This window comes from Micromys minutus (genome assembly GCF_963924665.1).
Source record: "Micromys minutus genome assembly, chromosome: 27".
Classification (NCBI taxonomy): Eukaryota; Metazoa; Chordata; class Mammalia; order Rodentia; family Muridae; genus Micromys; species Micromys minutus.
In genome coordinates this window covers 19,028,276-19,053,460 of record NC_137962.1, presented here as the reverse complement: position 1 = coordinate 19,053,460, position 25,185 = coordinate 19,028,276, and the positions used below count along the sequence as shown (strand labels likewise).

The 25,185-nt window shown below is 47.9% G+C and overlaps 3 protein-coding genes across 3 annotated transcripts; 2 read left to right on the top strand and 1 right to left on the bottom strand.

Moving 5' to 3' along the window:
• Nucleotides 1–311: 311 nt before the first annotated feature.
• PFDN5 (prefoldin subunit 5) lies at nucleotides 312–5,371 on the top strand. The gene is made up of 6 exons (XM_080938852.1): nucleotides 312–412; nucleotides 585–687; nucleotides 973–1,004; nucleotides 2,510–2,584; nucleotides 2,690–2,795; nucleotides 5,151–5,371. The coding sequence occupies exons 1-6, from the start codon at nucleotides 341–343 to the stop codon at nucleotides 5,225–5,227; spliced, it is 465 nt and encodes a 154-aa protein (XP_080794978.1). The 5' UTR covers nucleotides 312–340; the 3' UTR covers nucleotides 5,228–5,371.
• A 774-nt stretch (nucleotides 5,372–6,145) lies between these two features.
• Nucleotides 6,146–12,201, top strand: MYG1 (MYG1 exonuclease; the record flags this gene model as incomplete). Its single annotated transcript, XM_080938907.1, has 7 exons — nucleotides 6,146–6,370; nucleotides 6,507–6,619; nucleotides 8,769–8,928; nucleotides 11,213–11,365; nucleotides 11,478–11,600; nucleotides 11,705–11,886; nucleotides 12,003–12,201. The coding sequence occupies exons 1-7, from the start codon at nucleotides 6,155–6,157 to the stop codon at nucleotides 12,199–12,201; spliced, it is 1,146 nt and encodes a 381-aa protein (XP_080795033.1). The 5' UTR covers nucleotides 6,146–6,154.
• Nucleotides 12,202–12,587: 386 nt separating this feature from the next.
• On the bottom strand, nucleotides 12,588–22,761 carry AAAS (aladin WD repeat nucleoporin). Its single transcript, XM_080939918.1, has 16 exons — nucleotides 22,600–22,761; nucleotides 22,080–22,207; nucleotides 19,675–19,730; nucleotides 19,300–19,391; nucleotides 19,113–19,159; nucleotides 18,293–18,391; nucleotides 16,844–16,987; nucleotides 14,578–14,698; nucleotides 14,222–14,346; nucleotides 14,023–14,083; nucleotides 13,787–13,877; nucleotides 13,566–13,659; nucleotides 13,427–13,494; nucleotides 13,086–13,167; nucleotides 12,916–13,000; nucleotides 12,588–12,819 (listed from the first exon to the last, which is right to left on the bottom strand). Exons 1-16 carry the CDS (start codon nucleotides 22,720–22,722, stop codon nucleotides 12,595–12,597), a joined length of 1,641 nt encoding a protein of 546 aa, XP_080796044.1. The 5' UTR covers nucleotides 22,723–22,761; the 3' UTR covers nucleotides 12,588–12,594.
• Nucleotides 22,762–25,185: the final 2,424 nt, after the last annotated feature.

Below are 25,185 nucleotides of genomic sequence, written 5' to 3'. Positions count from 1 at the left end.
TTTCCACTTTATGCACATTAGTGGTACAATCAGAACACTGGCTCCCAGCTTGTCCCAACAATGTGCAGTAGCGTACACCGCTTTACAATCTTGTGGTTGTGAGTTTCGAGGGATCAAGCTGCGTTTACTAATTAATCGTGCCAGACTCAGTGTACCCTGCGAAAAGAAAAACTGTTCTGTCCTCTAACGAAGCTGAAATCCATACAACCAGTCGGAAACGTAGGATCATAGAGACCACGGGCGCAGAGCGTATCCCCTTGCGGCACCATAGAGCTAACGCAGAGTGGCTAGAGCGTCACTCGCACAGCCGGCTTCCTTTTTGGCAGTCCTCCTTCCCAACATGGCGCAGTCGATCAACATCACGGAGCTGAATCTGCCGCAACTGGAAATGCTCAAGAGCCAGCTGGACCAGGTGAGGACCAGCACCTTACTCGTGCTTCACATCCTCCGATTGCGTGCCCTCCTAGTGGGGGAGGCTTCCTTTCCCTGGGAAACCCCTATTGGGTCCCCAGGTTCCGCCCCCTCTGCCCGAACTCCCCTTTCTCGGTTTCTGAGCTGACCCTTTTTCTCCCCGGCTTCTGTAGGAAGTGGAGTTTTTGTCAACGTCCATTGCTCAGCTCAAGGTGGTACAGACTAAGTACGTGGAAGCCAAGGACTGTCTGAACGTGCTGAACAAGAGCAACGAGGGTATGGGCTAGGCGGGTGAGGGCACCTGGGGAAACGTCGCTAGCCAGCTTCTCTGTCGCTTTTTCCTAGTCCAGTTTTCGTTAGAGAAAACTATCGGTTACATAGTATTTATAGCCACACGAGCCCCCGCATGCTGCCTACGGAAATCTAAAATTTACAAGACATTCCTCAGTTGCTGTTCTTTTCACTGTCTGTGGACACTGAGCCCAGGTGGGAGCTTCCCTTAACGTCTTCACGTGGGAGCGGCTACCCTTCCCCAGCTGTTTGTCTTCATTACTTTCACAGGAAAAGACTTACTGGTCCCACTGACGAGTTCTGTATCCTTTCCACGGGAAATGCTACCTTACCTTCTTGCACAGTCTTTCCCAAAGCAGAGAGAGTTTTGATTAGTCAGCCAATGATTTTAAGAACAGTTGCACACTACGTAGTTCTCTGGTCTAACCTCGGACCAGTGTCCATGTAATACTTTGTATCAGAGTTCAATGAAGAATTGAAATGCGTTTCTCTTTGTTGTTTAGAGATGTTAATGTAATATACAATAGAGTTGGCATTAGGCTAAAGCAATAGGAAAAAAATGTTAGGATATTGAAATTGGGAACTTGTCTCTTTTTCTCAATTTCAACCTAACCGGCTCATCTGTAAACTGCTTTCACTAAGAAACCTAGATTGTTTCCACCCCTTGAAATGATGTTTCTATCATGAAATGACAGTCCAAAGAGAAACCTAAGAATAGCAGTGTGGTGAGGACTGTTCGAAGTCACAACAATAGAGTCGGCAAGGTGACACACATAAAACCTAAGTTCAATCTCTGATGCCAACATGGTGGAAAGAGAAAACCAACTCCCAGAAGTCGTCCTCTGACCTCTTTGCTCCATGGCATGCACACTTGTGAAAACATACACAAAACAAGTAAACGTGGGCTGGATATGGCTCAGTGGTTAGAGCACTTGCTCTTGCTGAGAACCTGCTTTAGTTTCTAGCATCTAAATGGTATAGGTAGATGACTTCAATTCAAGTGGATACAGCAACCTTTTCCAACTTCTCCAGGTACCAGGCATGCATATACATACATACAGTCTTGTCTTAGGGTTTCATTGCTGTGAAGAGACACCATGACCAAGGCAACTCTTTTAATTAAAGGCAAACATTTAATTGGGGCTGGTTTACAGATTCAGAGGTTTAATCCACTATCAACATGGCAGGAAGCAATGGGAGTGTCCAGGAGACATAGTGCTGTAGAAGGAACTTGGAGTTCTACATCTTGATCCAATGGCAACCAGGAGAAGAGACTGACTTTCAGGTAGTTAGGAGGAGGATCTCAAAGTCCACGCCACACTTCCTCCACAAAGCCACACCTAATAGCAGCACTTCATGGGCCAAACATATTCAAACCACCACAAATTGTGTGTGTGTGTGTGTGTGTGTGTGTGTGTGTGTAGGTACATATGTATGTATATATTTATATAAAATACATATATGTTTAAATAAAAGTGATAATTTATGGTTCAGAGGAAGTGAGGCTATCTTTTCTCTCATACCATTCTAAACCTTAGGAAAGAATCCTAAGTATCTGCCCCGTTCCTTTGGGAAAGGCTAAGGTGGAAAAACACAGGAATTCCTTTAAGGATGAGATGGGAGCAGGACGAGAAAGTGTTCCAGCTTCTCTTGTCCCAAGGAACCAACTCTGTCTCCCCCCATTTACAGTGGCCAGTCAGTTAAGGCTCCAACTGCAGCTTTGTGAAAAGGCACTTTGGGGTTAGTACTGTGGCCAACAAGCCATGTCTCATGCTGTGCCAGTTTTCCCTTAATCCTGGCTTTTCAGATGTATGTCCCTGGGAAGCTACATGATGTGGAACACGTGCTTATCGATGTGGGGACTGGTTACTACGTGGAGAAGGTGAGCGGGGAGAAGGGTGTGGATGTCCTTGGGGAAGGTGACAGGAGCTTAAGGGAAGAAGTCTCGTAGGCCGGGGTCTCTAGTCTTTCACCTCTGCTTTTGCAGACAGCTGAGGATGCCAAGGACTTCTTCAAAAGGAAGATAGACTTTCTTACCAAACAGATGGAGAAAATCCAGCCAGCTCTGCAGGAGAAGCATGCTATGAAACAAGGTAAGTTCTGCCCAGGGCACCTCTTTTATAAAATTGCTATTATCTGTCTGTAAAGTTGTATTTATTATTGGGGGGGGGGAGTGACAGACAGACAGACAAGGGCCATTAGAAGTGCTATGATGTACATGGGGAAGTTGAAAGGAAAACTTCAGAAATTGTTTTTCTCCTTCAACTCTGGGTCCTAGAGATTAAACTCTGTCATCAGGCTTGTGTGACTTCTAGTGTTAAGCCATTTCACAAGCTCCCCAGGGAATTGCCTGACGCTTTCTACCGCCATGGTAAAGAACATTCATTGCATAAGGAAGGCATGCTGGTCCGTATCTGTAATCTCAAAACTGAGGCGGTTGAAGCAGGAGGATGGCTGTGAATTCCAGGACTGCATAGCAAGACCCTGTCTCAGAAGAAAACAGCAGCCAGGATTTGTGTCACACACTTAAATTCCATCATTTAGGAGGTAGACGAAGCGGGCTCAAGGCCAGGGTGGGCTGCAGTGTGAACAGTAAAGACACTTGTTCCTACCTCCAAATAAATACAGTCCAATTAGGCCTGGGAAGATATAGCTCAGTGAATAGGTACTAGCTGAAATTTATTTTTATGTATGCATACACATATATGTGTGCATGCATCCTTTTAAATGAGTAATCCATCTGTATGTGGTGGGGCACACCTGTAATTTCAGTACTCGGAAGGCTAAGACGATGGAGGCCAGGTTAAGGAAATACCAAGATCATGTCTCATAAAACAATAGGGGCTAGAGAACAGGTTCAGCAGTTACTAGCACTTAATGTGCTTGCAGAAAACACAGGCAGCTGGCAACAGGAGATATGCATTCTGTAGCTCCTTCATGAGCATGGTATGTTTGTGTGTGCGCGCACGCACACACACACACACACACACACACACACACACACGTAATTTATTATTAAAATTTCAAAAAAACAAAGGCTGGCTGGGGAGATAGCTCTTTGGGCTTGCTGCATAACCATAAGGACTTAAGTTCAAATCTCCAGCATCTCCATGAAAGGTGGACATGGCCCAAGTACTTGTGAAGAGAATGACAAAGCACAGTAAGGTGCCATGTTCTCCTTTGGTCTCCTCCACACATATGACTAGTGGTGGATGTTAGGGGAAGGATGAAGAGAGTGGGGGCATATGGCCCATGGAGGTGTGGTGAGGCCTGAGGGCAAGGGAGATGCCTCTGGGGGGTCCATGTTGGGAATCCCTTCCCCCTGAGGGACCAGCCACACAACGGTATAGTTTAGAGTTTATTCAGGTCATGGGAGAGTTAAGAGGGTGGTAGAGGCAGAGAGAGAGAGAGAGAGAGAGAGAGAGAGAGAGAGAGGTAGAGAGAGGTAGAGGAGTAGAGGCCGGCCATGAGCTGGGAGAGAGGGGGGAAGGGAAGGGAAGAGGAGGGGTAGGAGGGGGAGAGCAAGGCTGCAAGAGCAAGAGAGAGAGGAGGGGTCAAGCAGCTCCTTTTATAGTGTCAGGTCACTGGGGAGGAGCATACCTGGCCACTGCTGGGTAGTTGAGGGGTGGGGTATACCTGGCTGTTGATAGGTAACTGAGGGGTGGGGTTTACAGAATCCCAACAGTGGACACACACGTCTACACCGTGTACAGACATGAAGCATGAAGACATCTCCAGGTTAAAGCCATGTCTGTGGGATGTGGTGGTGCACACCTGTTAACCAGCATTTGGGAGGCAGAGTCAGGCAGATCTCTGAGTTTGAGGCCATCGAGGGCAAGTAAAGAGACCCTATCTCAAAAACAGCAACAATATAAAAGATGTTTCTCTTTGATGTAAGTCTGGAAGGGTTTGTGTGATTGAGAAGAAATAAATCTGTTAGTGAGTAGGGATGAAGTGATTGTGGATCATAGGAATCTGTTAAATAAACACTAGCAATTACCAAGAAGTTTAAAAAGAAACTGTAGGTCCAGTTCAGACTAACTAGATCAATCTGGAAAAGGGGTATAGGAAGCTGTGCTTTAAAAGTCTGATTTTAAAGCAGCTGGGGGACTTATTTTTATTTTGAGACAGAACCTTATTTTATCCGAGTATACAATAGTGTCTGGACTATTCTATAGCCAGTGCAGGCCTTGAGGTCCAGACTGTCCAGCAGGCTCAGCATCTGATTGAGTTTTTCAGTGTTGTATGTCGTCAGCCCTCACACGACAGTCTTTTCTGGTTATGGCTAACATTGTGTTTATTTTTACATTCCAGTGGTTAGCATACTGACAGTGTTGTAGCCTCGAAGTCTGTGTATTTGTTGCCCTCACAGTTTAACTGTCAGTGTTTTTTAACCGTGGGTTCTCCAACATATTCTCACTAGGATGTGACTGCTTCTTTTCTTGTAGCTGTCATGGAAATGATGAGCCAGAAGATTCAGCAGCTCACAGCCCTGGGGGCAACACAGGCTACTGCCAAGGCATGAGAATGTGTTGCAGAAATGAAGCAGAGAGGGACCCTTTTTCAAGGGGCCTGGAACTTTTTTGGCAATGGCTCCTGGGAAAGTGGCCTGGGAAAAGTGTCTGGGAAGAGAGGGTCTTGTGTTTAATGTTAATAAATGTGCCAGCTGTGCAAATGGTGGTCTTTTCTTGCATTAAATAAGGGATGGGTGGTGAACTGGGAATTCCCAGGGGGTGTACTTTTGCCAAGAGCCCCCAAACTGGACTAGACACACTGGAACCGAGGTTCTGTAAGACCCTCAGAGAGGACCTTCCCCCCAGAGGAGACCCTTGAACCCAAAAACCAAGCGGAGACCACTGGCTGCAATCAGCATGAGGGTTTATTTGATCAAAGTACACAGGTACCTGCGGGCACACAGTCTCTCGGAGGACTGGGCACGTCCCAGGCTTGGGCACTCGCTCTCATAGGGTTTTAGGAAGCAGGAGCAGGCTTACAGAAGCAGATGCATGGTTACAGGGATTTAATTAGTTGATTTAAATGAGGCGGTGGGTCGAACTGGGGACAAGGTCCTTAGCCACCTGCCCAGGACATGGTGATTAGATAGTAGCTGACTTGGCCCTATCTTGGGTGGGGGATTTTTGCAAGAACCCTCCACTCCCTCTTTGGTGCCAGGTGGCTGACCACAGATAACTGCTCTGCCTTGCCTTTTACCTTGAACTCATGCTTATTTGCATGTTTACCTTGCAAGATGGCGTTACTGCAGTCAGGCTAGCTCAGTGGTGGGGATCTTTCAGTTCCAACCTTCGTTTGAGAGCTGTAAGAAGGCTTTCACTAAGTAGCATGCGGCGGTTTTTTTTTTTTTCCTTGTTGCCATGGAGACGGATGGTTGGCGGAAGTGAAGCTGTACCAGATACTTCCTCTTCCGGGTCAACCTTCCTGAGTAGGGAACCATATGGGTGGACGCTTCCTGCGTGGTGTCTTAACACTGTTGCCGGTCCGGTCAGTTCTTCAAGTTCAACACCGCATGCTTGGCTCAGAGCCCGATCCGCCCCCTAAAAGACCTCGCAACAACCTCATGGCACCGCCTCGGATCGGGACGCACAACGGCACCTTCCATTGCGACGAGGCTCTGGCTTGTGCATTACTCCGCCTCCTACCCGAGTACAGGGTATGGGCCAGCAAACCTAACCCGGTCCCCTCTGATGCTTGCAGAAGCCTGAGCACCACCCTCCCCTAGACACACGCTCCAGAAACCCAACCTTAGGCCTCTGACTCCTACCTGACAGCCCCTTCTGTGTCTGCAGAACGCAGAGATTGTGCGGACTCGGGATCCTGAAAAACTGGCTTCGTGTGACATCGTGGTGGATGTGGGCGGCGAGTACAACCCTCAGAGACACCGTTATGATCATCACCAGAGGTGAGTTCACAAACTCGCTGCCTGTTCTCTGATTTTCTTGATTTAACTTCAGTGCTCCAATCCCACCACCCCATTGCCCAAGTCCATGCAAAGGCCACTGCCTCATTGTTGAAGCCAAACAACTTATTGCTCTGGGAATTAAAGCTTGCTTTGGGTCTGCTCCTTGGCCTGGAACCTCCATCAGGCCCCTCCTGCCATAATTTTTTTCACACCTGCAGTTTTCCATTCATTTATCTTTGCCGAAGGCTGCTGGATCCTTCCAGTTCAAGGACAATCTACTGGGGTGGCTTTAAGAGTGGGGATGTCTTGTCTGCATTCACATCTGTGCACCAAGTGCATTGGTGTCCCCCAGGTCAGGAAAAAAGGTGCCAGGATCCTCTGGGATTGGAGTTAAAGAAGCTGTGAGACACCGGGAACCTGCCTCCTCTGCAAGAGCAGTCAGCTCTTTTAGTCACCTCCAGCCCTATGACGGCTAATTTGAATTATCATTATCAACCTGACACAATTTAGATTCTAGAATCACCAGGGAATTGGTTCGTTGAGGAACTATCCAGAAGGGGTTGGCCGAGTTTCTGGGGTGTCTTGCTTGCCTTGTAAGTGCCACCTTGGGAGGCACTAATCCCTGGGCTGTGTGAGTGGAGGAAGATGGCCAAGCACTAGAAGCATGCATGCTCTTGTTGTCTCTGCGCTTGTCTGGGTGAGATGTGACTCGGTATTCTAAATTTCTGCCTCCCTCCCTTCTGTGATGGACTGCAGCCTGAAGCTGGGGCTACAGTAAACCCTGCTTCCCTGAGTTGATTGTTGTTAGGTGTTTTTTCACAGAAGCTAGGAAAACTGGCTGTTCCACATTGTGTAATCACAGCACCATTGTACCCTCATCCCTCACCTCCCACATGGACTCACACTAAAGTACGTCCTGTCCCCGCCTTTCATGAAAGATAGACTTTCCTTGTGTGTGTTTCTCACTTTCCTACGTCCAAAAATCTCAAAACTCCACCCTCCAATTTAGGAAAGTTTGTTCCCTTCTGTTGTGTTTTTTGAGACATGATTTCTCTATTTCCCTGGCTGACCTCGAACTCAGAGATCTGGCTGCCTCTGCCTCCCAAGTGCTGGAATTAAAGGTGTGTGCCACTATGCCTGGTTTCTTTTTTTCTTTTTTTTCCCCTTTTAAAGTAAATACATAAGTAAATATCACCTATATGAAATGTGAATAGCCTTTTTTTGGTTGGTTGGTTTGTTTTTGTTTCTTGAGACAGGGTTTTTTTGTGTATCCTGACTGTCCTGTAACTCACAAGAGACTTCCTTCCTGCCTCTGGCTCCCAAGTGCTGGGACTAAGGGCATGTGCCACCCCCACCAACACCCTCAGCTTGTGAATAGTCTTTTCATGTCCTCTAGAGTATTACAGCTACTTGCCCAACATCAGCACCCTATTAGGCATTGTAAGTAATTTAGAGATGACATAGAAGATACATGAAGAGGAGCAGGTGTGTGATGTACACCTGTAACCCCACACTTCCCAAGTGGAGGCAGGAGGATCATCATCTGTTAGTGAGTTTGAGCCTAGCCTGAACCACATAAAACCCATTCCCATCCAGGAAAAGAAATTATAGCCAGGTATGATGTTCTGCACCTTTAATCCCAATCCTTGAGGGCCAAAGCGGGTAGATGTTTTGAGTTTGAAGCCAGCCTGGTCTACAGAATGGGTTCCAAGACAACCAGGACTACAGAGAATCCCTGTCTCCAAATAGACACACACACGCAGGATGAGTGTAGGTTTCAGGCAAACACTGCCCCATTTTACATAAAGAACTTGAAATCTTGCGGCCAGGTCCTTGGGAACCAGAGTGACAGTAAGGTACAGTTGCTCTGCCATTTGTCCCACAGATGAACTTGAAAGGATAGGGTCTTTACTTTTTCTCCATAATGTTCAAAACACAAAAGCCAACATACAGTCACATGTTGTCATGGGAATGCCAATGTAGAAGCTTTCAGCCAAGGCCTATGTTGTACCAGAGGAATTGCTAACATCATCTCAAGTGGTTGCTCGTCTGCCCATCCCCGATATTCTGGTATCCACATGTAAGCTTGCACATACACACTAGCTCACGGAGCAGCTCCTTCAGCTCAGCCCCTCCCTGTGCTCCTCAGGACTTTTACAGAAACCATGAGTTCCCTGTGCCCTGGGAAGCCATGGCAGACCAAGTTGAGCAGTGCGGGACTTGTCTATCTGCACTTCGGGCATAAGCTCCTGGCCCAGTTGCTGGGCACTAGTGAAGAGGACAGCGTGGTGGACACCATCTATGACAAGGTAGGGGCCTAAGGACAGAGGTGTTCCATCTGTGCATTCCCTGCTGCATCCCTGAACTAGGCCTCTGGTCAGTCACTGGCCTATTTCTATGAAGAGACACCATGGCCACAGCAGCACTTACAAGAGAAAGCTTTTAGTTGGGGCTAGCTCGTGGTTTCAGATGTGTAAACATCTGTCGTCATGGTGAGGAGTACAGCAGCACACAGGCAGACGTGCTGCTGAAAAAGTTGCAAGTTCTATATATGGATTGGCAGGCAGCAGGAGCCGAAAGTAACGCTGGGCCCAGCTTGGTCTTTGAAGCCTCAAAGCCCACCCCTGGTGACACATTTCCTCCAACAAGGCCACACCTAATTTTTCTCAAGTATTGCCACCACTCCGTGATGACTAAGTGTCCAAATATATAAGCCTATGGGGCATTCTCTTTCAGTCACTCTCTGAATCAGGCACATTCTTTGTTCCTTTTAACCTGCATCTGGGAGTGGGGAGTGAGGACTAGGCATTAATATATAGGAAAGTGGTCTTAGTATTTTGTTATTTTGAGAAAGGTTCTGTGTTGTTAGAACTCTAAGTGTACAATACCACGTCATTCTGGGGAAGGGCTTTAAAAGCATTTTACAGTCTTTTTCTTAACATACATCAAGAAAACCTGTGCTCCACATGCGGAGCACACTTCTTTCACCAGGCTAACCTGGACCCTGACTCAAAAACCAGACAAAACCAGAATTTTCAATATTTCTAAGTAAACAGCTTATATCAGAAGAACCACTGGGCTCAGATTGACACCCTGGCTGTTGAGAGCATCTCTCAGCATCTCCACAATTCACTGCCTACACAGAAGTTTGGCAGGCTCAGGAAAAGAACAGACACCTCCAGGTTTGAGCCAAGCTGTACCAAGGACAGCACTTAACTGTACCTGTTCCTGTGAGGCTCACCAGCCAGACCTCAGCTCTACCTGGTTCCCTGCACCTCAGATAGCAGGCTGTCCAGCTCAGGTGTTGGGCTTCATTCTCCAGCACCTGCTCCCGTGCGACCGTCCCGCAGGTGAATGATGGGAGTTCGCTGAGTTCTGAGAATGCCAACACCTGGGGTTAGTTTCCATTTCCACTCTGGCGGGTTTTCTAAGTAGCTGAGTAAGCCATTTTTAAGTGAGCTCAAGGCCTTGGTATATACTGAGAGGTGCTGCGCAGGGAGGACTTCCTTTTACAGTGCTCCGAGGTTGGTGCTCCCTATACACCATGTTACTGATGGAGACCTGCTTTACAGGACAGTGTCTCATCCGCTCTAGAATCTGAGGCATCTTTCTATTTCTTCAGGTCAGATGTTGCAGCTGCTGCTAACATGTGATGTGGTACAAGCTCCCTCTGAAGGCCCCACATCAGAGCTCTGGATGTCAGTCAAGCTTCCCCACTTACCTGTGTTTGCCAGACCCACCTACTCTTCCTCTCAGCACAGGGTCTATTCCCACAAGCCTATGTAGGAACTGAAACCCATGTTCAAGTTAGTACCAGGTGGGGCTGGAGAGATGGCTCAGCAGCTAAGAGCACTGATTGCTCTTCCAGAGGTCCTGAGTTCAAATCTCAGCAACAAAACCACAGATGGACAGAACTTGTTTTCCTAGCATCCACATGGTACTTTGCAAAAATCTGTGACTCTAGTTCCAGGGGATCTTATGCCCTCTTCTGGCCTCCACTGGCACCACAATATACACTGTACATAGGTATACATGCAGTCAAAACACCCATAGACATAAAACACATCTATCTATTATTTATTTTTTTAAGGAATTATTTTATGTACATAAGTACATTGTAGCTCTCCTCAGACACACCAGAAGAGGGTGCCAGATCCCAATACAGATGGTTGTGAGCCACCATGTGGGTGCTGGAAATTGAACTCAGAACCTCTGGAAGAAGGGTCAGTGTTCCTAACCACTGAGCCATCTCTCCAGCCCCCTAATTTTTTGTTTTTAATAGACAAAATTACTATGTATCTCTAACTGTCCTGAAACTTACTGTGTAAACCAGGTGTTCCTTGAACCCACAGATCTGCCTGCTTCTGAGATTAAAGGTGTGTGCCACTATACTAGTTAAAATTTTCTTTATTGGAAAGAAAGCAAGCAATGTCCCTCCACACCCGTGACGCTGGGGCCTTGGATGCTGGTGGGACAGTGCTAGAAGGCAGGTGACTGAATCCCAGGCCCAGTACTCAGCTGCTGCCATCCCTAGTGAGGTGCTGTGTGTCTACATGTTAAGCCTCAGGAGTCCCTCTCTTGCTGCTGCTTTAGATGTACGAGAACTTTGTGGAAGAGGTGGATGCGGTGGACAACGGGATCTCTCAGTGGGCAGAGGGCGAACCTCGGTATGCACTGACCACCACACTGAGTGCCCGGGTTGCTCGGCTCAATCCCACCTGGAACCAGCCCAACCAAGACACTGAGGTGAGCCCGAGCCACAGAACTTCCGAACACAGGAACAGTTGATCTTCCAAGCCCTGTGAAGTAAAATCTGGACCACTGTCCAAGATGGTCTAGTCATTCCAACCCTTCCCAGGCAGGGTTCAGGCGCGCGATGGACCTGGTGCAAGAGGAGTTTCTGCAAAGACTGAATTTCTACCAGCACAGCTGGCTGCCAGCCCGAGCCTTGGTAGAGGAGGCCCTGGCACAGAGATTCAAGGTAGTCCTGAGAGGTGGCCTTGGGGCCAGGGATGGTTCTGACCCATGTGGTCAACTGTGCCTCTTGCTCTACAAAAACCTAGCCACACCCTGCTTCCCTTTCAGGTAGACTCAAGTGGGGAGATAGTGGAACTTGCAAAAGGCGGATGCCCTTGGAAGGAGCATCTATACCACCTAGAATCTGAGCTGTCCCCCACAGTGGCCATCACCTTTGTCATCTACACTGACCAGGCTGGACAGTGGCGAGTCCAGTGTGTGCCCAAGGAACCTCACTCATTCCAGAGTCGGTGAGTTCCTACCTTGAGGTCTGTTTCAGCATTGCTGGAGGCTGCCAGTGTGTGACGCCTGCTCCCTTCTGCTCCCTTCCCTTTAGTTCCTCATGTCTCCATCTGTTCTTATATAGGCTGCCCCTGCCTGAGCCATGGCGGGGACTTCGGGATGAGGCCCTGGACCAAGTCAGTGGGATTCCTGGTTGCATCTTCGTCCATGCCAGTGGCTTCATTGGTGGGCACCACACTCGAGAGGGTGCCCTGAACATGGCCCGAGCCACCCTTGCCCAGCGCATAGCACCTGTATCTCTTGCAAATGCTGTAGTCCAATAAAACTGATTCATCTCTAATGAGTCCCTGATCACGAACCTGGGAGTTTTCTCAGACTTGTAAGTGTAACATCCTATGTGCAGGACCTTAGGCATCTCCCCACTGCTTCTCAGTTTTGCTTTTCAAATCAGTTGACAATCTCAGTGGGCTGGAGAGCTCAGCAGTTAGCATGGTTGATGTGGGAGAGGACCTGGATTCCATCCCCAGCACCCACATAGCTGTAACTCCTTTTCTCACCTCTGGGCACTAGACACACAAGGCACACATTGCACATGAAATTAACTTGATCAAGCTCCCAAGGAGCTGGAAAGTGACAGCAGTGTAAGCAGTGTCTGTCTTACACCCCAGCCACACCGGAGTTCACCCTGGTAAATGGGTATAAACAGAAAGCTTTATTTACAAGTGGGAATGAGGGGAGTGGGGTTGAGCAGATGATAGTCCTGGAAGAGGGTCCCAAGGGGCAGAGGTTGGTGATGTCTCAGTAAATAGTGGCACTTCATGAATAGAGCCTCCACCTCCAGCTGGGGGTTCCTGGGCCCGACCCAGCACTGGGCTAAAGCGAGGAAACTGGGCATTGACAAAATACAGAGGGATGTGAGTGATTCGGCCTGTGGACCAGCACTGCAGAGAATGGGAAAGAAAGGCATCATTACTGTCTGGACCTCCAGCACACACAGGCTCATGTGCACACACACAGCCTAGCCCTTGCTGACTCACCACACTGAGCAAGGCCCCTTTGTTGAAGGAAGGGTGGAAAGTGATGAGCTGAGCTTGGGCTCCTGGCTCTCCCTGAATAATGCCACTATGGCAAAAAGAAGAGGAGGTAAGGCAAAGGGGCAGATGTGGGAAGGTCTCTGTGACCTGTTCCAAGATCTGCCTGCACTTACCAGGGAAGCAGCTCAAACACGGGGCTGTTTCGAGTTCGGAAAAGGAGGATGACAGGATTCCCATCCTGAACCCGTGGGTTTCCTGTAAGAAGTGGGTCAGCTAATGCAGGGAACTCTGGAAGCAAAGGCCCAGAGGCAGAGAACAGTAGCCCTGGTGCTGTCGAAATCTACAAGGCTATGGCTTAAGAAAGCCCTGTCTCTAGTTGAGTCCAATGGCAGACAAAACCAGTGAACCTGTGAGATCAAGGCCAGCCTGATCTACATGGTGATTTCCAGGATAGCCAGAGCTACTCAGTGAAACCATGTCTCAAAGGAAAACAGCCATTCTCTTTGCTCCTTACCTTTCATGAGCACAGCCAGACGCTCACCACTAGGATCCCAAACCATGGCGTGAACCTCGCCCCCGAGCCTGTGACAGGACAAGTATTGGGTATGGCTCATTCCGGCTTCACCACTCCTCCCACAGCTTCTCAGACTCACCTCTCCTCTCCATCTGGGGTCTGAATTGTTGTCTCAGAAAGATCTGCTACTATGGTTGCTGACTTTGCACCTCCAACATGTCCTTTCTCTGTTCCTGTAAGTGCAGAGGCTCCTATGCAGTGCCCATGGCTTCTGAACTTCCCTTCATCCCTCAATGCACCCTATAGCTGCTGCCTCCCTCTGACCACCCCGAGTCTACATTCTGAGATGTCCTAACTCACCACATCGTTCTGGGAATGACAAGGAATAAATTAATGTTTCTCCCAATACAGTGAACAGCAGTCGGTTTCCATCTGGACTCCAGCAGCCAGTCTGGAGACAGGAAGGAGGAAGAGACAGGAGATAGATGTACAAAAGGGTTAAAGCAGGAGAGAAGTAAAGATGGGAGCCATGCAGAAGGAATCCAGACCCACGAGAATTCCCTTCCTCCCAGCTTCTGTGATCAGTCTCCACTTACCTGGCAGCGCCCTGAGAGAGTCGGCCACCCCTCACAAGTCCACATCTGGGCCTCCCAGACTCTGAGCCAAAGAAAGCCAGATTACAGCAGAGGTCCTTCAGGCTCCAACCCTGGACTGATCCAACAACTTGCAGTCCCAACATCTGGCTGAAGTGCCTTTCTCTGGGTTCTTCGCTCCCCTAGCTTTTCACCTACTCACCGAAAGACAGCGGAAGGAGTAGTAGCCAGGACTTTGCTGCCATCTGGGGACCACAGCAGGTTGGTAACCCCTCCTCCTCGAAACCAAGGAAGGGGGACACAGGTTTCTGTTGAGACGTCCCATACCTGATAGAGCGAGTCAGTACAGAAACTCAGAAGGCTATAAAGCAGTTCGAGATGGGCTTCCCTCTTCTGTACACAAAGCTCTACTCAAAAGAGACCTATGTTCAAGATCACAGTGAGAGCTGTCGGAGTTCAGATGTGGAGTCCAGATGAAACTCTGAAGACAGACAACCACACTCCCTCATGCTTTCTATCACCAGGTGAAGAAGGTCTGAGGGTTAGGGAACAACTCACCAGAATAACAGCATCTACAGGTGAGGCTGAAAGCAGCCACCCCCCATTGGGGGCCCAAGCCAAGCTGGTGACTGGTGTGTGCCCAGGGTGAGACAACACCTGGGCACAGCCAGAGGAGGGCCTGCCGGGGACAAGCAAAGAGACACAGTGAGAAAACAGTAAACAAACAAATGCAGCTGCTTTCCTGGTGGGAAAAGTGGGTCCCAGCACTCACTGCAGGTGGCTCACACTACCTCTGACTCCAGCTCCAGGGGTGACAAGGCCCTCTGGCCGCTGCCACCAAATAACACAGAAATGAAAATCCCTATCATGATTCCATTTTCCTTACTTGCCTCTAACCTTAAGCTGGGCTGGAAAAAAGGGTTATGGCAGAGGTTAAAGGGAAGTTCTTCAGAGAGCCTGTGATTTGTAGGGTGTGAGCCAGGATAAAGACCGCTCTCAGCAGTAAATCTAAAAGGGGCTGTGCTGGGACTGTCACTTCCCACTGAACTGGGCTGGCTCTCTTCTGACATTACATCAAGGAGCCAGCCTCTGCCCCTCTTCTCTCCCTAGCAGCCTAATCACTTTCTGTGTCAGGGTCCCCCACTTCCATGTGCTCCACCACTGAGCAGTTTCAGAGCCACGGCCTGGGTTCCCCCTCCACCAGCAGTGACCACCTTTAACTGCTGTGAGGCCTGGTAACTGACAGAAGACTCAACTTCACAGTGACAGACAACTTTCCAGTCAGCTCTGAGCTCCACTGTCCCTGTAGCCTGCTCCCCAGACCTCTTCAAATGCATTTAAAGTGTCCACACACACACTGTCCAAGCTTTTACTGTTATTATAGATATGATATTTATATATGAATGTTTTATAACATGTTATATATCACATATAATATGGCAGAGAAGACGTTATATAAATATAACTATATAATACATTAAGATATATTTTAAGGGCTGGAGAGATGGCTATGTGGATAAGAGCACTGGCTGCTCTTCCAGAGGATCCAGGTTGGATTCCCAGCTCCCATGTGGTGATTCACAACCACCTGTAACTTGTCCCAGGGCACATCACCCCCTTCTGGATTCCTTAGGCAATGCATGCACATGCTATGCAGACATACAGGTAGGCAAAACACCCATACATAAAATTTTAATAAATAAAATAAACCTCACTATAAAAAAAGTTCCCAGGAGAAGCGGCATGTGTGTTACACTCCTTTTGCTTGAGGTGGAGGCAGGAGGATCGAGATTAAAGGCCAGCCCTATTTATACTTAACCTGGGGGTCAGTTACCTAATTAAACCCTGTCTCAGAAAGAACCAAAGACACATGACTCAGCATCACCAGTGCCAATGCTTTGTGCTCAACACTAGCCTGGTCTACATAGTGAGTTCTAGGCCAACATAGGAAGACCCTACCAAAAAAAAAAAAAAAAAATATATATATATATATATATACTGAAGCTTAGTAGTTTCCTGCCTTCTCTATGAAGACTGTGCTAAAATGGGGCTGCACGGAGAAAAAGAAAGAAACAGGAGCGGAGAAGGGAACAGGAGGGAGCAGAGGCGGTAAAGCCTGAAGACCTGAGTGCAGACAACCCCAGGACCCACACAGTGGAAGGGGGAACCAACTCCCCAAAACCATCGTCCACACTTGACCTAGCACATATCCCCACATATAATAAGTAAATGTATTTTCTTGTCTCATTTTTGTTTTTCAAGAGTTTCTCTGTGTAATGCTCTGGTTGTCCTGAAATCCTTTTGTAGACCAGGCTGGCCTCGAACTCACAGAGATTCACCTGCCTCTGCCTCCCCAGTGCTGAGGTTAAAGGTGTGCACCATCACTACCTGGCTAAGGTTTTTAGTTATCATGGTATCCCAATTTTTTGTTTGTTTCGCTTTCCTTTTGTTTGAGACAGGGTTTATCTGTGTAGTCCAGGCTGTTCACCTTCCTCTACCTCTGGAGTGCTGGGATTAGAGCCCTGGGCCATTACTGCCTGCTGTGTGCTCTAACTTTTATGGTTCCTACCCATGTCTGTATTTGTTCCTGTCTACTTTTATACCTCTGTCTGACAGTGTATGACCCAGATATGTTCTCCCATAATCCAGAGACCTCTGAGTCTGTCCCTTTGTCTAGACAGAGAATCTTAGCACCCACCTGACCTTAAGCTGCTTCTCCCGCAGCCCTGGGAAGTACCATGAGGTGGATAACTTGCAAAGTTGCACACTCTATGGGCCCCTGGCAGGACCCTCAGAAAGGTGAGGAGGAGATACCAGGACTCACCTGGTAGATAAGGACGTGGGGTCCAGGGTCCAGATGAGAATACAGCTCTGGCAGGCCACAGCCAAGACCGAGGCACTGAGGGGCTTCCAGGCCAGTGCTGCCACATTTCGCTGCAGACGGTGCTTCAGGGAGGGAACTATAGTGCTATGGTACAGAGGTAGGAAACTAAGTCCAGGCAGAGACACTTAACTCAAAGAACCAGAGTCCCAGATGGCTCAGCGGTTAAGAGCACTGACTCCTTATCCAGAGGTCCTGAGTTCAATTCCCAGCAACCACATGGTGGCTCACAACCATCTATAATAGGGTCTGATGCCCTCTTCTGGTGTGTCTGAAGACAACAGTGTACCCACATACATGAAATAAATCTTAAAAAAAAAAAAAAAAAGAACCAGAGTCCCACGAATAAAACAAGGTGCTGGCCAGATGGCTCAGCGATTAACAGCACTGGCTGATCGCCCAAAGAGCATGGGTTCAGTTCCCAGCACCTACTTGGTAGCTTACAACTGTCTGTAACTCCAGAGGATATGTTGCCCTCTTCTGGCCTCCTCAGGCACTGCATGGATGCAGTGTGGAGGCATCCATGCAGGCCAAACACTCAATCACATAAAATAAAAAACAAACAAACAAAGAATTTCAAGAAGGTAAAACAGGCATGTGCCATGGCCCATGCCTTAAATCACAGCACCCAGGAGGCAGACAGGCAGATCTTTGAGTTTGAGCCTAGTCTGGTCTACAAAGCAGGATCCAGGATAGCCAGGGCTACATAGAGAAACCCTGCCTCCAAAAAAAAAAAAAAAAAAAAAGTAAAGAGTCTGGAGAGATGGCTCAGAGGTTAAGAGCTCTGGCTGCTCCTTTAGAGAAGCTGGGTTCAATCCCCAGAACCTACACGACAACTTACTGGAGTCTGTAACTCCTCTCACAGCCCTAGGCATGCACATGATACACACATATGTGTGATCTAAGTCACAATACCCATATGCATAAAATACAATCAATACTTAAAACAGTAAAACAAAAGTACAACCACAGACAAGAAATCCAGCTCGGCCTACAGACATAGCTCAGAGGTAACCCTGGTACTTTGCCTGTACAAAGTGCCGGGTCTGATCCTCAGCACAGGTGAAACCAAAGGGAGTGTGTAGCCCATCCAGGGGTACTGTGAGACAGAACACAGATAAAGTCAGACTTAGACAGACACCAGGGGTCACAGCCCACCTCTTTCATCCCAGCACTTGGGTGGCAGAGGCAGGGGGATCTTTGAGTGTAAGGCTAGAAGAAATCCAGTCTTAGAAATAAAAAGTTAGATGCAGAAAGGACTCATTCAATTTTGGAGTGTCCCCAACCCCAATTCGGGAAGGAGGCCTATGGACCAGCCCATGAAGTGCAGAACCAAGGCCAGCAGAAGGGTGAGACTGGTCTGAACCTGACCCTGCTTGCATACACACACACCTGTTGGCATTATAAACACGGATGGAGTCATCCAGCAGGGCCACTGCAAACTTGTTGGTGTGAGGATGCCAGGCGAAGACCCGTAAGCAGCAGCTGGACCTGCGGTGGGATGACACCCAGTTGGCAGCTGTACCTCCCTCAACAGCCTAGCAACTCAGACTCCCTTTCCCAGGAGCAAGGATGTCAGGTTTCCTCTGGTTCCTTTCTGAGGGTGAGCAGAGTGGTGACTTAGTCAGGGCAGATAAACCACCACAGCCAAAAGCAACCAGAGAGTCAAGGGCTGATTTAACCCTTGAGCCTGCAGGCCACCATCCAGGGGAGTCAGGCAGGAACCCAAGCAGGAACCCAGGCAGGAACTATGGTGTGGCGTTTGCTGGCTTGCTCAGCCTGCTTTCTTCTTTCTTTCTGGGGGATGGGGTGGGATTGGTAGTGGGTGGACTTTTTGTTTTGTTTGAGCTCTAGCTGCCCATAAATCACTCTGTAGACCATACTGGCCTCTAACTCAGAGATCCGCCTACCTCTGTCTGAGTGCTGAGGTCAAAGGGAATCACAGTTATGTCAGATTTCATTCTGCTTCCTTATAGGGCCCAGGACCGCCATGTGAGGTCAGCCTTCCTACGTCAATGGCCTAGAAAGAAGGTGCCCCACAGCTTCCCCACAGGTTTCCTCTCTGCAAGTGACGCTAGCTTACACCAAGCTAACATCAAACCAGAACAGGGGTGACATGTATAGAGAGGAGTTTCTGCCCTGACCTCTCTCCTCAAAGGAAGTTTCAGTTTAGGAATTCTGTCCTACAGGGTGCCAGAGTTTGTGCACTCACCAGTTGGTTACTTGTGCAAATTCAGCAATCAGGTCTTCACTCCTGAGCTATAAGAACACAGCAAATACACATAACGTACAGAAGCAGCCGCCTATTCAACTTTTCCTGAGGAATGACCACGCCCACCCTGTCATCACATCCAGCCCCGCCCACAACAGAAAAAGGTAGGGAGGAAGTCTAAACTTACTGAGAGGTGCGGGAACAGGGAGCCATGGAGTGAGGAGGCCCGGCCACAGAGAGCAAGGGCCCAGCTGGAGGCTGTCTTTACCCACTCAAACACTGTGAGGTAAAAGAGACAGCTCTGATGACATCATGCACCGGGCTATAACCGGCATGCTCTTGGGTGAGGACAGAGTCAGAGCTCTTCAGTCCTGTGCACAGCAATGGATGGGCTTGGATACGTTCTCTCCAGTACCCATTTTGGGTATCTGGGTACTGAGAAAAAGTGACAGGAAAAAGCAGGTGAACCGGAGAGGCTAGGCTAACAGGTGTTGGAGTAAGGTTGGGAAGTTATGGGGAGGAAATAAGCTTACAAACAGAAGGGGTTGAAAGGGAGCCTTACCTTCTTCCTCGGAATTTGCAATTTCGTTCAGAACTCCAAAAAGGCCCACATCATGCCTCAGAAGGAGAAAAAGACAAAAAGTTACTCTGATCCTGTCATAAGTCCCCCTAATAGGTTTCAATCATTCAACAAACAAAGATTAGAGGGTTGGGGGTGTCTCAGTTGGTAGAACATAAATGAAGTCCTGGATTCAACCCCCACCAGCATATACAATTAAATATGGTAGCTTATGCCTGTAACCCTACACTGGGTAGGTAAAATTGGGAAAATCAAACGTTGAAGATCCTTAGCAACACAGTTCATATGAGGCCAGCCGGGCTGGATGAAGCATTATCTCACTTAAAAAAAAAAAAAGAAGAAGAAGAAGCAGTGCTGGAGGGATGGCTCAGTGGTCAAGAGCACTGACTACTCTTCCAGAGGTCCTGAGTTCAAATCCCAGCAGCCACATGTTGGCTCACAACCACCTGTATCTGATGCCCTCTTCTGATGTGTCTGAAGACAGCTACAGTGTATTCATATATAATAAATAAATAAATCTTAAAAAAAGGAAGAGAGGTAGTGGTCACTCATGGCTTTAATCCCAGTACCCAAGTTCTCAGATCTCTAAGTTCAAGGCCAGACTGGTCTACAAAGTAAGTTATAAGACAGCTGGTGCTATACAGATAACCTATCTCAACAAAGAAAACAAGCAAAAAAGGAGGTATTATATTTTAGTGAGTACCAACTATGCATCAAGCACTTTATATGTTTAATTAGGATATTAGATACTTTATCACATTAATTAATGTCTAAATGACATTTTGCCCACTTAAGATGAGGCAACTAAATTTCAGGGATTGGAGTTAGTAGACTTTCTGAGCTCGTCAGTTAGGACTTGGCCAAGTGTGATGCCTTTAATTCCAGTTTGCAGGAGGCAGAGGCGGGAAGAACACTGTAAGTCCTCAGCCAAACTCGTCTAAGTGCTAAGTTCATCTAGCCAGGGCTGCATACAGATTGAGATGAGACCCTGTCTCAAAAAGAGAGTGAGGAAAGGAGGAGGAAGAGGAGAGAGAGATAGGGGGAGAGGGATGGGAGAGAGATAGGAGAGGGACAGAGAGAGGGAGAGGGATGGGAGAGGGATGGAAGAGAGATAGAAGAGGGACAAGGAGAGAGAGGGGGATGGGAGAGGGATGGGAGAGGGACAGGGAGGGGGATGGGAGAAGGACAGGGAGAGGGATGGAAGAGGGACAGGGAGGGGGATGGGAGAGGGACAGGGAGAGGGATGGAAGAGGGACAGGGAAATGGAGAGGGAGGGAGAGAAGGGAAGGGATGGTGAGGGATGGAAGAGGGAGGGGGAGGGGAAGAGAGAGAGAGGTATCAACCATACTTTCAAACACTCATCAAGGGAAACAAATAATCCCATGAGCATTTCAGAAAGATCAATTCGGATATTAGAGGAGTCCAGGATAGAGAAAGGGATCAGGTAAGAGACATGTCTGAGGTCAGACTGGTCTACACAGAAAGTTCCAGGACAGCCAGGACTGTTACACAGAGAATCCCTGTCTTGAAAAATAAAATGAAATAAAGAGAAGCTACTTAAGGATTCCGGGTGGGGGTGTGTGTGAAGTAACCTGAATGTATGGGATTCAAAAGAGACAAGTTTGAGAAACTTAGGAAGCAGAAAACATAGACACAGACCTGCGGAATAATTAAGACATCAGTAAGGCCGACTAACGTCCTGAGATGTCCAGCAGTACTTTTGTCAGGAAACGTGTCTGTTACATGTCAGGCACTAGTCTAGGTGCTTCCGTAGTCAATTTAACCATCACCACAATGCTACTGCCCAATTTCTGTTTTGTTTGCATTTTGGTTTGGTTGGTTGGTTTTGAGATAGTCTCAAGTCTGCAACGCACTCAAGAACGGCAACACACTCCAGCTCTTCCTGCCTAGCGCCGAGATCAAACATGTACCACCACACCCAGTTTTACGTGGTGCTAGTTACTGATCCTAGGGCTTCCTGCAAGCAAGGCAAACACTCCACCAACTGAGCTACACCCATGTCCTGTATCACATAGTAACAAATGAACATAACTCATGAACCCAGGGACTTAATTTCCAGGGATTCGATTTTCAGATAATGGCAATGATAACAATAGTGAAGGCAAACATATTGAGGGATTTATGTGCCAGGAAACGCCTCTAAGTGCTTTGCATATATTTAGTCACCACTGAGAGCAGGTTTGTAAAATCAAGCCAGGCTATGAGGGATAAATGAAGCTTCTGGTAAACCCTTGAGTTTTGCAATGAAGATGGATCATCTGATATGATTGGTGGTAAGACACAGACTGCAATAAGTAGCCTTTTCAAGAGCTACCCAAAGCAGGCTCCGTAGACCATGACCGAAGCAACCGTTTGCTATGCCTCACCAAACATTGATGCACCTCTTCCACACTTGCTCCCGGTGATGGATGAAGGCAGTTCTTGTACCATGGTCCAGCCTCCCAGAAGCTTTTAGGGGATCCTTGGTGAGGTGTAGGACAGGAAGATTGATCCACTATACCTCAGAAGGGAGGGAGGGGTGGCAGTCAGTTTCTTCCCCAAATCTTAACAGAACTCCCTGCCATCTCCAGCCTATGGCTGGACTAGGCATAGGAGATTCCACGGCCCCATTTCCCATAACCACAAATGTAACCCTTGTGAGACAAAAATTTTCAGTCCTCATCTGCAAACCACAATCTTTTTTCACAGGGTTGACACTTAAAAAAAAAAAAAAAGACGTGATTCACGGCATCCTTCATTTTTTTCTCTACCCTTCCTCACATGCCTGGGGATCCCTTACAGGCCCTAAAATATATTTCGTTCTCTCCAGTGTCCCCTGGGAGCCCCCGCCTCGTCGCCACCATTCCCACTCTGCGCAGACCACCGCCGCATCCCCACCCGGACCACCTGGCCCCGGAAGTCGGGAGGCGGGCTCTCATAGCTGCTGCCGGTCACCAGCTCGTTATTGTGCTCATACAGGGTGACTTGACCTCTAGGCGGCGGCGGGGGAAACAACCCCAGGGAGCACATCTTGCCAGTCCGGAGGGCGTCTGGAACCGACAGGCTCCCGGCTGGTGACTGCGCTCCCCTGAATCTTAGTTCCCGGGCTAGATTCGTATGCGGACGGGTAGCCGTACAGGACAAACGACTGCGTGGAGCTGAACGGAAGTGCCAGGAAGAAAGTTCCGTGCTAGGTTTCGGGACGGACTTCCGGAACTCCCTGGCGCGCCCCCTTGCGGACGGAGCGGGCACGACGCTGACACGTCCAAGGAGAGACCTGAATAGTAAAGGAACGCGGTTTGGTTTTGGTTTGTTTCCTGTGACATTACTGTTTTTTCCAACTCTGGATCCCCAGCAGCGTCTCCCACTCACTTGCTTAGTACGGAAAAAGCCCAAAATAAGCCAGGTTTAGGAAAGCACCTAATTAAACTCTCCAACCCCCGTAAATAACCCTGAGGAAAATACAGACTATGTCATACTCAGTGAGCTTCCCCGCTCCCCCCAAAAAACTTTAGAGGACAGTCAGAATGGACTTTTGGAAACAGTGCTATGCCTGCTGAACCCAGAGACCACAGGATAAGGAGTTCTGAAACAGAAAGACTGACATTGGAAAGACTAACATTTACGAAGTACATCGCTACAAATGCTTTTATAATTGTTACGATAACCCCAAAAGTGTACTGTTGAACTACCAGTAGCAAAGTGACACAGATTGGACCTAAATACACACAAACCAGACATTGGCAGGATATGCTGGCCCAAGGCTGTAATGCCTACAGGATGTGGAAGGGAATAAAGCAGCATAGGCTGCATAGCCACACCCCGCCTCAAAAATCCCATTACCGCCTATCTATAATCCCAGCATTGGGAGGTACAGGCAGAAGGACCCCTGAAGGTCCACTTCATAGTTTTCTTCCAGCTCGAGATACATATCACCCTGACTATGTATTTAGGCTTTGTTTTGATGTTTCAAGGCAGGGTCTGGCTAGCTATGTTGCTGTGGCTAGTGTGGAACTTGCTATGTAGACCTGGATGACCTACCTCTATCTCCGAGTGCTGAGATTAAAAATGTACCACCATGCTCTCCTGAAACGATTTTGGGAACTGGGGGAGTGGGGAATAGAACTACAGAAGAGTGGGAAGTGAGCTAATTGGTTACTCTTGATTGTAAACCTATCAGATTCAGAGATGATTAGATAGTTTAATTCTAACTTAATTCTAATCAATGGCTTGATTCACTTATGAGCTCGAAATCTGAATAGACTATTGAAAAGGAAGTGTGAGATCATGAAAATCACAGGAACGGGGCCCTCAAAGGGTTCCTGTTAATGCTATCTCTCTGCTTTCTGACCACTATGACTAAGCAAACTCTTCCACCCTCTCTGCCTCACCTGAAGCCCAAAGAAATGGATTCAGCTAACCGTTAGTTAAAGCTGACACTGGAGGCTGGAGAGGTGGTTCAGTGGTTAGAGCACTGAATGCTCTTCCATTGGTCCTGAGTTCAGTCCCCAGCAACTATATAGTGGCTCACAACCATCTGTAATGGGATCTTGGTGCCCTCTTCTGATGTGTCTAAAGACAGCTACAGTGTGTGTCTGTGTGTGTGTGTGTGTGTGTGTGTGTGTTTTAATAAATAAATCTTTAAAAGAAAGAAAAGAATCTGCCACTGAGCCTGACCCTCCCCCTTGAGAGCATCTTTGTCACTGGGCCTGGTGGTATGTGCGTGCCTGTAATGCCAACACTAGACAGGGAGAATAAGGGGTTTTTGTTGTTGTTGTTGTTGTTTTATGTTTATTTGTGGTTTGCCTATATCTATATGCACCACATGCATGCAGTGTCCACAGCAGCCAGTAGAGGGCACTGAACTACTCTGGAACAGAAGTTAACATATGGTTTTGAATTATCATGTAGATTTGGGGAACAGAACCAGGGTCCTCTGCAAGAGTAGTAACTGCTCTTAGCCACTGAGAGCCATCTTTCTAGCCCCCCAAATAGCTTTTTGTTTTCTTTGGGGTTTTTTGTTTCTTTGTTAAAACATTTTCTTTTTAAAAAAGATTGATTGATTGATTTTATGTGAGCACATTGTAACTGTCTTCAGACAGATCATAACAGGGTATCAGATCCCATTACAGATGGTTGTGAGCCACCATGTGGTTGCTGGGAACTTAACTCAGAACCTCTGGAAGAGCAGTCAGTGTTCTTAACCTCTGAGTCATCTCTCCAACCCAAAGATTTTATTAAGTGTGAGTGCTCTATCTGCATGTACACCTACAATGCCAGAAGAGGGCATCAGATCATAGATGGTTGTGAGCCACCATGTGGTTTCTAGGAAGTGAACTCAGGACCTCTGGAAGAGCAGTCAATGCTCTTAACTGCTGAGCCATCTCTCCAGCCCTCGTTTTTTTCTTTTTAAAGAGTTTGTCTATTAAAAATCAAAAGAAAGGGGCTAGAAAGATGGCTCAGCAGTTAAGAGCACTGACTGCTCTTCCAGAG